This window comes from Pan troglodytes, chromosome 15 (assembly GCF_028858775.2).
Source record: "Pan troglodytes isolate AG18354 chromosome 15, NHGRI_mPanTro3-v2.0_pri, whole genome shotgun sequence".
NCBI classification, from domain to species: Eukaryota; Metazoa; Chordata; class Mammalia; order Primates; family Hominidae; genus Pan; species Pan troglodytes.
This window is the reverse complement of record NC_072413.2, coordinates 47,735,202-47,747,722: the sequence shown is the minus strand read 5'-3', so window position 1 is coordinate 47,747,722 and position 12,521 is coordinate 47,735,202. Positions and strand designations below refer to the sequence as shown.

Below are 12,521 nucleotides of genomic sequence, written 5' to 3'. Positions count from 1 at the left end.
TGTTAGAATATCAACATTCTTGCTGAATAGCCATTTAGTGTGAATAACACAACTACTCAGAGGAAATATTTAGATATAAGATTTTCTTACTGTATCCAAGGCAAGTAAGTCATCTTTGCTCCCACCAAATACCATTATTTCATTTTCTTTTCCCAAACAGGCTGTGTGCCATAACCTATGATTGAAAATTATAAACAGAGTGAAACACTGTCATGGGAGAAACTGTACATTATATATAAATCAATTCTAAATTTCATACTCTAAAATGTAATCTATTTAAAAGAGACATGATTGAACTTGAACCTTTGGAATATCCTAAAAAGGGTTATAAAGATTCCTCTAGAGTTCATTAAATCACACCATTAAAGAGATGACTCTCTCTCTGTTTTTTGTTTTTGTTTTTTAAAGAGATGAGGCTAGTTTTGAACTCCTGGGATCAGATAATCCTCCTGCCTCGGTCTCCTAAAGTGCTGGGATTATAGGCATGAGCCACCACACGCAGCCAGAGATGACTCTTAATAACTCTACTATATCCTTCAATATTTTTATAACCTTTTTCTCTCATACATATTATCCCTGCAGTGAAATAAATTAAAAAGGAACTGATCACCTTATTGCTGAAACAGGCACTTTCCCCAGTTTTCTTATTACTATCTGCGATGTTACTGTTCTTATAATTTTTGCCTTTTTTCCTACTCTATGTTCCCCATCACCCAACAAATCCAATTTGGCACTCCTTCACATTTCCATTGTCACACTACTCATCACTGTGAGTACAGAACACCATAATATCTTCCTAGTTTTTCAGTCTCTCATCTCCCTCAGCTACATATGGCTAATAACAAATATTTTTCAAATATTGTCTCTAACCATGGAAATTTCCTGATGATGAAGTATCTGCACTACCAATGGCTGTTTTCCTAGCCTAATATTTGTGATCAACCAGTTTCTTTTTCCCACAAATCTTAATTCTTGGCTTTTCCCAAATGAGCCCTCTACTTAGCTAAATTCATTTCCTTGCTTCCCCTATGAGAAAAGCTTATCATCTATCTCTAGGCTTTTGTTCACTCTGTTTCTTATGCTTAGAATAATAAGCCATTCTTACTGGGCCTTAAAAACAGGCTCCAAACACCCAGGAAGTATTCCAAATACCCACCCAAAACTGGTTCTGTTACCATCTCTATTCAGCACCCTTTAATGTTTATGTGCTCATTTTATACTTGCCTCACTTACATTTGAAGAAGAACTGCTCTGCATGCTACTTTAGCTGTTTGACTAGCTAACTAAGATTATGAGGTCCTTAAGTTAAGAAATTGTCAAGTGGTGTGCTCAAACTGGCTTACTGGCTAGCAGAAGCTGATTGTACATATCTGCATCCAACTCCACGTGCAGTGACATCACGTTGGAAGATTGAAATCGGCCATGGTAGGAGTATTTACACCTTGGAAATCGGCAAATGCTACAAATTAGGGCATCCTCCCACTCTGGAGAGTGCTTGTTGGCCATTAACAGCACACCATGGGAACCTGGGGAATCTAATTTTATGGCTTCTTAAAAATGCCTCATGTGGTGTTCTGTACCCAGTAGCTGCTCAAAAACTTGTGATTAACAAAAGCAAACATGAGGCCGGGCACGGTGGCTCAAGCCTGTAATCCCAGCACTTTGGGAGGCTGAGGTGGGCAGATCACAAGGTCAGGAGTTCAAGACTAGCTTGGCCAACATGGTGAAACCCCATCTCTACTAAAAATTAAAAAAAAAATTAGCCGAGCTTGTTGGCGCATGCCTGTAATCCCAGCTACTTAGAAGGCTGAGGCAGGAGAACTGCTTAAACCCAGGAGGTGGAGGTTGCAGTGATGCAGTGAGCCGACATCACACCACTGCACCCCAGCCTGGGCGACAGAGCTACACTCTGACTCAAAAAAAAAAAAAAAAAAAAAACCAACCAAACAAAAGAGAACATGAAAAAAACAATATATTCAGTCATTAGATATACAAATTATTTCATAAAGGAGTAGAGCATCTAATATTCTTTTGGAAGTGGTCTGATAGTTCATGTCTATTTCCAATATCACATTATTAACAAATAATAATTTTCGCCTGTAGTCCCAGCTACTCAGGAGGCTGAGGCAGGAGGATCGCTTGAACCCAGGAGGCGGAGGTTGCAGTGAGCCAAGATCATGCCACTGCACTCCAGCCTGATGACAGAGCGAGACTCCATCTCAAAAAACAAACAAAAAAAACCAAATACTAATTTTATGGTTTAACAAAGTTGAATATTTCCAGAGTAAGAGAACTCTCAAAAAAATTTCCCAATTTTAGAGGGTAAATTAGGGATTTTTACATAGTCATTGCTTTGACTTTTAGAGTACTTTGATTCCTTGTTTTTTTTTTTGAGACAGGATCTGGCTCTGTCACCCAGGCTGGAGTGCAGTGGCACAATCTCTGGTTCCTCCGTCCTCTGTCTCCCAGGCTCAAGTGATCCTCCCACCTCAGCCTCCTGAGTAGCTAGAACTACAGGCACACGCCACCACACCCAGCTAATTTTTTTTTTTTTTTTCAGAGATGGGGTTTCACTGTATTATCCAGGCTGGTCTTGAACTCCTGGGCTTAAGCAATCCTCTCACCTTGGCCTCCCAAAGTGCTGAGATTACAGGTGTGAGCCACCACACCTGGCCTTGATTACTTTTCTTAATATACCAACTGTTGAAGCAACAGATACCTAAAACAATTATAAATCATAACTTATTTTATTACCACACAACTTATTTTATTTTTTCTACTTCCCAGGAACTGGGACACATAACTAATTTTTAGTACATTAATCCCTTTTACTTAAATTTCACAAGTGCAAACAGTGGAATTATGCACAATTCGTTAAACCAAATACTTTCCTCAAACAATCATGTACACATTCAATGACAAATGCACTTGTGGCCCAAAATGGAACTAAGTCATTAGAGATGTTGTTTGGGAAATACTCTGCCCAGTTCTCCAACTCTTATAGAAGATACATTGATATAAATCTTCAACAAGAACCCAGATTACGTGGTGGGGTCGAGGATGGGGACTGGAAGAGGGTTAGGTAAAGGAGAGAGAATACAAAAAATGCCCTCATACATGGGAAGGAACAGATTAATTTCCTGGAGAGAAGGCTATGTGTAACCTTGGCAATACTCACGAGATCCAACAGTACTTGGGGCTCTATACACTAATATTTTCTCTAACATCTTTTTCAGACACATAAAAAAGGGTCCTTGCTGACAGCCAACTATATAGGCTATCAGATCTGGCTACATATATGGCTTTTCAGCCATAGGTTTATCTAAGGTGAGACCCAGAGAATAGGAGTGCTACACTGTAGAACAGTCGTTCTCAACCAGGGGCAATTTGTCCCCGAAAGAGGCATTTCACAGTATATGGAGATATTTTTAGTTGTCATAAATTGGGGAGAGAAAAGGTAGTACAACTGGCATCTACTGGGTAAAGGACAGGGATGCTGCTAAACATACTACAATGCACAGGACACCCTCATGACAAAGAATTATGTGGTCCAAAATGTCAGTAATGCCAAGGTTGAGAAACCTAGCTGTAGAGTTCTAAGAGGAGAATTGGGCAGCTTTACATTTCAAATTACAACTTGAAAAATTTGTACAAAATGCTTATAGATCTTAGCTAAATTGTCACTTTTATAAAAATTAGTATATATATAGACACATATATATGTTCTCCTTACACTCAACTGTATCCCACCTGTTCTTCTCCTCACCTCATACCTGTAGATCTGCCTCTGTCTTATCTGCCTTAGGGAAACTCTGGCCATTTCATCATCGAAGAACACTGGAAAGCCTTTCCTGCCTTGATTTTGGTGACATCTAGCTTGCAACCTGATGTTTTTTCTACAGACTGATAGTTTATGTCCTTTCACAGCTGCTCTAAACTTATCACCTAAACATTCTAATAAAGCATATTATTTACATGACACATCAGCTGAATTAAAAGAAATCTCTTTACATAGCTCTAGTTCTAACTAACAGTATATTATAGATAATAGTTGTGTTGCTCTACTCATTAAGGGTTGAAATATAAAATAGGAGCAATTTTAAAATTAAACATTTTTACTAATACTTTGGTCTATAATGCATTCATACAATCAAACAACTGGAATAAACTAAGAGATTATCTAGTCCAACTCTCTTATTTCACCGATGAAAAAAATCGATGCTCAGTTTCTTTCTTTCTTTTTTTGAGACAGGGTCTGGCTCTGCTGCCCAGGCTGGAGTGCAGTGGCACAATCTCAGCTCACTGCAGCCTCAACCTCCTGGGATCAAGTGATCCTCCCACCTCAGCCTCCTGAGTAGCTGGGACTACAGGTGTGCACCACCACACCCGGCCATTAAAAAAAAACCAAAACTGTAGCAATGGGGTCTCACTATGTTGCCCAGGCTGCTCTCAAACTCCTGGACTCAAGTGATCCTCCTGCCTTGGCCTCCCAAATTGCTGGGATTAATAGGCATGAGCCACCACACCTGGCCAATGCTCAGTTTCCTTAAGTGACTTTTCAAAGCCAAAAAAGTAGGTAGTAGCTGAGCAAGGACTAGAACTCTGGGCTCCCATGTCTCAGTACAAAACTCTTTACATTAAAAAAAAAAAATTTCAAAAGAGCCAGAATTGTTAAAGTAATACATTCCAATGAATTTTTATACATGAAGACATAAGAATCACAAATGCAATTATGAATTCTAAATGTACTGTGAATATTAATATAGATACATATACCAAAATAAATATAAATATTTTCAGGTCTTTTTCTCAAGTAAGTTGTCATTTATTAAATAACAAAATATATATCATTAAATTGATTACACACTAGCATAAATAATCTGTATTTTTAAAATTCTAAAATATATAGCGTAAAAAAGAATTACCAATTATAATGATCATAATGTGCTGAATCTGAATTTCCTATGAAGATATTATTATACTATTCAATAAAATTAGAAAAAAATAAGAATTATAGTACAAATGTGGTTTTCTTTGTAGTCTAATAATAGTATATAATTTCTAAAATTTTTAATTCTATAATATACCATAAATAACATATTTTCTTTTTCAAAAAATTCCCATCAATGAATACATCATGCAGTTAACAGAGATTAATAATAACCTGCCATCCATTGGATCAACACGGAAGCAAATTTCCTGATTAACTTGCTTTAAACCTCTTCCAAAAACAAATAACTACTATTAAAGCCAACCCCATTTTTGTCTGCTTATTAAAAATATTAACATTAAAAACATTAATCTCATATGATGCTTTTAATTATCTTAATCTTCACAGTTATCAGGCAAGATTATGCATTTACCTAAAAGAATAACATTTTCAAATATGCAAGTATGGGTGAAAACTGGATAGATCATTTCTAACAATCAGATATAATTAAAATAATAATTAAATTATTTAGGTAACATCAAGCTCATTTGAAAGACATCCTTCTCAATGGCTTATGGTTTCAATGGCAAACACTATAAATTCAGTACTATATTTTAATACTTTAAAAATTCTTAACTATTTTACTATTTGTCAATTTCTTGACTTACCTAGGTCTTATTTTAGGTAAATGTGTAAGTTGTTTCCAACAATTTGTTGTGACATTATGAATCCAACCATCACCTGCAATATCATGACAGTTCAGAAATTAAGATTAGGTCTCTGGGATACAATTTTAATTTTCCCCCAAATTTATCATGCTACATTTAAATGACTATCTTTTCTGAGTGCACCTATTTTATCATACAAATTTTCAAACATTTACAAAAATAGAGTGACCATGACAATGAACTTCCATATATCGCAGATTCAACAACTATCAAGACTTTGCTACATGTGCTCCACTTATCTTTTTGTTATTATTGCTTAATTTTTCTAAATGAAATCCTAGATCTCATATCATTTTCTCCATACATACTTCAGTATGCATTACTGAAAATAAAAGGACATTTTTTACATAACCACAATGCCATTATCACAGTCAACCAAACTAAAAAAAAGTCTTGGGATCATCTAATACCCATATGACCAAATCTTAGACTGAAACAGAATCTTTAAGGGAGGAAATTGACTAGCTTATGAGTTAGGATATTTAATTTCCCATAGGTCAATGACCAAAAACAGAAAACAGGAACTAAAAACACTAGAGATCATGAAGATATGATATTAAACAGCCCCTAGTGAAATGTACAGATGTTAGTTTTTGGTTAGATTCCAAATCTCTTTTAAATAAAAATCTCACAAATTGGAGAAGTATAAAAATGTGCAAGAATAACTAACCTCTCCTACTAGGAACTGTTGTTTCTCCAACTAACCTCTGGAATTTGTCTGACTGCCAGACACACAGCTGATGCTCAATAAACTTTTGTTGAAAAATAGTTGTTTCCAGACCCTAATATATAATTATATAAATGTTTTAATAGTGTATAATGTTTCTTAATAAAAACATCTCTAGGCAGAGAAAACTTCTGGGTTAAGAAAATAGAAAATGGCCAGGTGCGGTGGCTGACGCCTGTAGTCCCAGCACTTTGGGAGGCTGAGGCAGGTGGATCACGAGGTCAGGAATTCGAGACCAGCCTGGCCAACATGGTGAAACCCCACCTCTACATACAAAAATTAGCTGAGCGTGGTGGTGGGCACCTGTAATCCCAGCTACTCAGGTGCCTGAGGAAGGAGAATCGCTTGAACCCGGGAGGTGGAGGTTGCAGTGAGCCGAGATTGCACCATCCCACTCCAGCCCGGGCCACAGAGCAAGACTCCATCTCAAAAAAAAAAAAAGAAAAGAAAATAGAAAACATAAAACATCTAACATGCCAAATTAAGAAGTCAATATTCGTGGTCATCTGTCTATCTTGATGCCACAGTTCTACTGCTGAAAGAAAAACTGCATTCCAAAACCCATAGCCACTGGGATCAGCAATGACTGGAGTTTAAAAAACCTAGCTAAACACTTTCCTCTACAGCTCTGGAACAAAAAGAGAAGCAACTGGGCTTCCCACTTTGTATTTCCAGGGCCTTCTAAGAAAGGCTGCTCTTCCAACCCCCTAGCCTGGAGTACAGCAAAAGCGAACAGTGCAAGCATCCTACCCTACAGTACAAGCATCTGGATCAAAAATCAGCGGACACAGAATCACAGAATATAGTAGTATAAAGGGGCTTTATTTCATCTAGCTTCAATCACCCTTCCTCTTCTCTTTCCCTAGAAAACAGGGGAACGTGGAGAGCCAAGGGTACAAAAGCAAGGAGGTCATAATTCATGCAAGAAAATAATTGAGGATAAAGGCAAACCAGAAAAACAGGAAAAAAGGAAGATTTACTTCACTGTAAGTATGAAATACAATTAAGAAAAAAGAATGAGATAATAATTATAGGCTAAACCTTAATCAACTTACTTAATGGGATATTATCTGCACTTAGTCCACCACATAGGAAAAGTTTATCATCAGCTATAGGTGTTAAAGTATGCCATGACCGATGTTTTGGGCTTTCTCCATTAATAGTAATCCTGTGGCAAGGAGAAAAAGAAAGTCTAGGTACTATATTAATCAAAAGAAAAGGTTTTTAATCATCTTAGATCTTAAAAAAAAAATCTGCCCTCACTGCTCCAAAAAACTTTTACTAGTCCCACCTACATGAATATTTGAAAAACATTATTAAATTCTTAGATGAATTTAAAAAATCTTTCCATTTAATGACCATTTCACCTGGCTACACAGTGAAAATAAAAGTCAATTCTCAGCCGGACGCGGTGGCTCATGCCTGTAATTCCAACACTTTGGGAGGTCAAGGCGGGTGGATTGCCTGAACTCAGGAGTTCGAGACCAGACTGGGCAGCATGGTGAAACCCCATCTCTACTAAAATACAAAAAATTAGCTGGGCCTGGTGGCATGCGCCTGTAGTCCCAGCTACTCGGGAGGCTGAGGCAGGAGAATTGCTTGAACCTGGGAGGTGGAGGTTGCAGTGAGCCAAGATTGCACCACTGCACTCCAGCCTGGGTGACAGAGAGAGACTGCTTCTCCAAGAAAAAAAAAAAAAGTCAATTCTCCGTTAATGCACAATGCATACTCAGCATCATTCTTATTGGCTAATCAGCTGCTTCCTTAGTTTTTCAACACAATTTTTTTCATGTCTGTAACTTTTTACTGTTGTTTCATGGTTAATTTTGTGTTTTTAGCTGATTTCCCCAAGGATATTACGGGTTTTTATATTGTTGTTTTTACTTTGATCTACTTCTAGAATTTCCCAAAACATTATCTTCCTCTGAAAATGCTAGCTATTCTAACTTCAAAATAAAAGCATGAAAGCCATTCCAGATACAGGGTAAACCTCTAAGGATTTCTCAAAAAAATAAAAATAAAAACAATGCCAGGCACAGTGGCTCACTTCTGTAATCCCAGCACTTTGGGACGCCAAGGCAGGAGGATTGCTCAAGCCCAGGAGTTGGACAGACCATCCTGGGCAAAATAGAGACATTGTCTCTTAAAACAAAAGAAAACAGAACAACAAGAATAATCATAATAATAAAAGGGACACTTAAAAGAGACGGGGCATGAAAAATAAAAACATAAGTTATAGCTGGGCCTGGTAGCATGTGCCTGTAATCCCAGCTACTAGGGAGGCTGAGGCAGGAGAATCACTTGAACCTGGGAGGTGGAGGTTGTAGTGAGCCGAGGTCGCGCCATTGCATTCCAGCCCGGGCAACAAGAGCGAAACTCCGTCTCCAAATAAATAAATAAATAAAATAAAATAAAAAAGCATAAGTTAGAAGCAAAAGAATTTAATTTAGGAGGTGAGAAGATACCATTATTCCAGTCTGGAATGTTCCAGAATAACACAGGACATTTTTGGAAGATACAATTTGTTTTTTACAAAACGGAAAGATTTTTACTGTTTGTGTTGATTATAAGAAACTTTTTTTTATTTTTTGAGGCGGAGTTTTCCTCGTTTCCCAAGCTGGAGTGCAATGGCGTGATCTCAGCTCACTGCAACCTCCGCCTCCCAGGTACAAGCAATCCTCCTGTCTCAGCCTCCCAAGTAGTTCTGTTTACAAGCATGCGCCAATACACCCGGCTAATTGTTTTGTATTTAGTAGAGACGGGGTTTCACCATGTTAGTCAGGCTGGTTAAGAACTCCTGACCTCAGGTGATCCACCAGCCTCGGCCTCCCAAAGTACTGGGATTACAGGTGTGTACCACTGCACCTGCCTGGTTTTATTTTTATTATTAGTTTTTGAGACAGAGTTTCACTCTTATTGCCCAGGCTGGAGTGCAGTGGCACGATCTTGGCTCACTGCAACCTCCACCTCCCGGGTTCAAGCGATTCTCCTGCCTCAGCCTCCCGAGTAGCTGGGATTATAGGCGTCCACCACCACTCCTTGCTTTTTTTGTACTTTTAGTAGAGCTGGGGTTTCACCATGTTGGCCAGGCTGGTCTCAAACTCCTGACCTCAGGTGATCCACCTGCCTCGGTTTCCCAAAGTGCTGGGATTACAGGTGTGAGCCACTGCACCCAGCCTAGGTTGAACATCTTTTAAAAATAATTTTTACCTATTATTTCTTCTGTGAGTTGTTCATGCATGTTCTTTGTCCACTTTTCTATTGGATTATTTGCCTTTTTAAAACTGATTTACTGAGTTCTTGTGGATCTTTGCCCTGACATCTCTCTTTTAAAAATATTGCAAATGTCAGCTGGGCACGGTGGCTCATGCCTGTAATCCCAGCACTTTGGGAGGCCAAGGTGGGCGGATCACAAGGTCAAGAGATCGAGACCATCCTGGCCAACATGGTGACATCTCGTCTCTACTAAAAATACAAAAATTAGCTGGGCGTGGTGGTGTGCGCCTGTAGTCCCAGCTACTCCGGAGGCTGAGGCAGGAGAATGGCTTGAACCCGGGAGGCAGAGGTTGCAGTGAGCTGAGACCATGCTACTGCACTCCAGCCTGGTGACAGAGCAAGACTCTGTCTCAAAAAAAAAAAAAAAAAAAAAAACCTGCAAATATTGTTTCCAGTTTTTTGTTTGCATTTTACAATGTGCCATTTAATTTTTTGTGGTACATTTTTCTACAGAGAAATATTTAATTTTTAAGTAGTCTTATCGATCAGTCTTTTCATTTATGAATTTTGAGTTCATATCATCTTTACAAAGCTTTCTCCATGCCAACATTTTAAAGATAATCTGCTATATTTTCTTCTGAGACTTTCATGGTTTTATGGTATTTAATGGTACTTATACTTTGGAATAATATATAGCTCTGATTCCATCTCATTATACGAATTGCTAAGTTGATAGCTAAATATATTTGTTCTATTGTTAAATACATATTATGAGCTACAAATAAAATCTGACTTTACTCCATTACCTGTTCACCTGAGATGACCCCATTCAACCACTTCTTCATTTCTTCTACTGATCAATCCTCAAAAACTACTTAGTATAAAACCAGTACTTTTATATAATCTAATTTCAACTGTTAGTATTTTCATGTTTTATCTTGTCTGGTTAAGGAACAAACTCTATTTAAATCTATATAGTCCTTGCTTAGACATACGATCTGAAGGAAAAAAATACCAGTCCAGTTTTAAAGACTCACATTTGGATTATGGTGACATACAGACACATACACATGCCTATAGATTAAAACGTACTTAGACTTCAAACTTACCTTCCAGACCAAGTCCAGGTGTCTAGGTTTAGATAGTGCAAATCATTCATCCTAGTTTGCTAAAAGAAAAGTGTGTTACATTGGTCAGTATTTCACATCTTTTATCAGCTAAAATTTTTCTTTTAAAGTAAGTTCAGATTAAAAATAGACTATCTCTATTTTACTTCACATAAGACGTTTAACTATTGGAAAACAATGCTACGCATTAATAAGACTGACACAGAGCTCCCAAATCAATGTGTCAAAGGGGAAAGGAAAAAATAGGAAGAAATAGGTTTAAATTCACAGGCTTTAGATGACAAGAAATTAATTTTTTCTGATACTGCACTGAAAGATTCTCCTCATTAAAATATGATTTATAATCATCTATGATTGTTCATGTATGGTCTGTTTATGAATTAGAAGATAAATAAAATTAGTGTTGAATGCCATTTTAATCTCTAGATTACATCAATGTTCAATTATTCCACGAAATCAGAGGATAAATTTTTATAAGGAGCATTGCACATAAAAATACCATTTCCATTAAAAACACTAACCAGAACACGTCCGCCAAAGATATAACCCTTACTTCCAAGAACTGCACACGTATGCGCGGCTCGTGGCTGTGGTGGAACTCCACCCTGCAAGTAGAAATCAGAACAGACTGCAAAGACTTGAAATATCTGTAATAAAGTTACATTCCTATGCTCAGTATGTGAAAGTCTTAATCACTAAGTTATCATTACCTATGTAATTCAATTAAAAACGCTAATGCAAAAGTTTATTCTAAATAGTACTAATTGTAGACAAATACTATTTGTCAGAATACATTTTATTCTCCCTGATCTTTACTTTTGAAAATGTTTTTCTTATATGTCTGACACTATTTAGCAAAATAAGGTTTCATGTAATTTTTGTTTGAAATACTGTATAAAGATTTTAAAATCAAATTTTAAAATGTTCTCTCTCTCCCTCTCTCCTCTGTTTCTCTTTCACACACACAGAGTTCCCATTAGAAGTGAGCAGTGCATATTGCGATTATCTCAGAAACTCTGTAAAATTAAAAATGGCCCCAAAACTCTTGGTGCCTCAAATTTACAATAAGAAGTTCACTCTTGGCTTAAGCCAGACAGTGCTCTCTCTCTTACTAAAACTCTTAACATTAATTGATAACACTTCTCTACACTTTATTTTGAATAAATATAGCAGACCTTTTCTTTAGAGAAGTTTTGTTTTTTGTTTCGAGGCAGAGTCTTGCTCTGTTGCCAAGGCTTGAGTGCAATGGCACGATCTTGGTTCACTGCCACCTCCACCTCCCGGGTTTATGCGATTCTCCTGCCTCAACCTCCCCAGTAGCTGGGATTACAGGTGTGCAACACCAGGCCCGGCTAATTTTTGTATTTTTAGTAGAGATGAGGTTTTGCTCTGCTGTCCAGGCTGGTCTCAAACCTCCTGGCCTCGAGCGATCTGCCTGCCTCAACCTCCCAAAGTGCTGAGATTACAGGCGTGAGCCATTACGCCACCCTAGGGAGGTTTTTAATTGGTGGAAAAAGTGAGTATCATGGGTAGATGAATGAATAAGGTTTGAGGGAAGAATCTTCTGCATAATTTCCATATTTTCATGGTGGGTGCCTTTATGTATGTATTTTAATTCCAAATTCTGAAAGAACCTGACATTTTCAGCTCACTGGCTACTCAAAGTGGGTATAGGAAATTAAAGCTCTGCATCCAATATCATAACTTCCTAAACTTTTCAGGCTTATTTGAATAACTGTGCTGAGGTCAACTTGGTAAGACATAATTCAGATATTACCTATATAACACTTAAA

At 37.6% G+C, this 12,521-nt stretch overlaps 1 protein-coding gene across 3 annotated transcripts in view; it reads right to left on the bottom strand.

The window, feature by feature from the left end:
• The window catches only part of KLHDC1 (kelch domain containing 1), a 63,445-nt gene that overhangs the window by 15,299 nt on the left and 35,625 nt on the right, over positions 1-12,521 (bottom strand). For 2 of the 3 annotated variants that reach the window (XM_509932.8, XM_054666509.2), the window contains exons 7-11: positions 11,250-11,333; positions 10,711-10,769; positions 7,441-7,553; positions 5,599-5,671; positions 91-175 (exon numbers count right to left, since the gene is read on the bottom strand). In XM_509932.8, the coding sequence (XP_509932.3) occupies positions 91-175; positions 5,599-5,671; positions 7,441-7,553; positions 10,711-10,769; positions 11,250-11,333 (414 nt within the window). The remainder of the gene's footprint in view (positions 1-90; positions 176-5,598; positions 5,672-7,440; positions 7,554-10,710; positions 10,770-11,249; positions 11,334-12,521) is intronic. The other variant, XM_009427763.5, reaches the window with a different exon arrangement.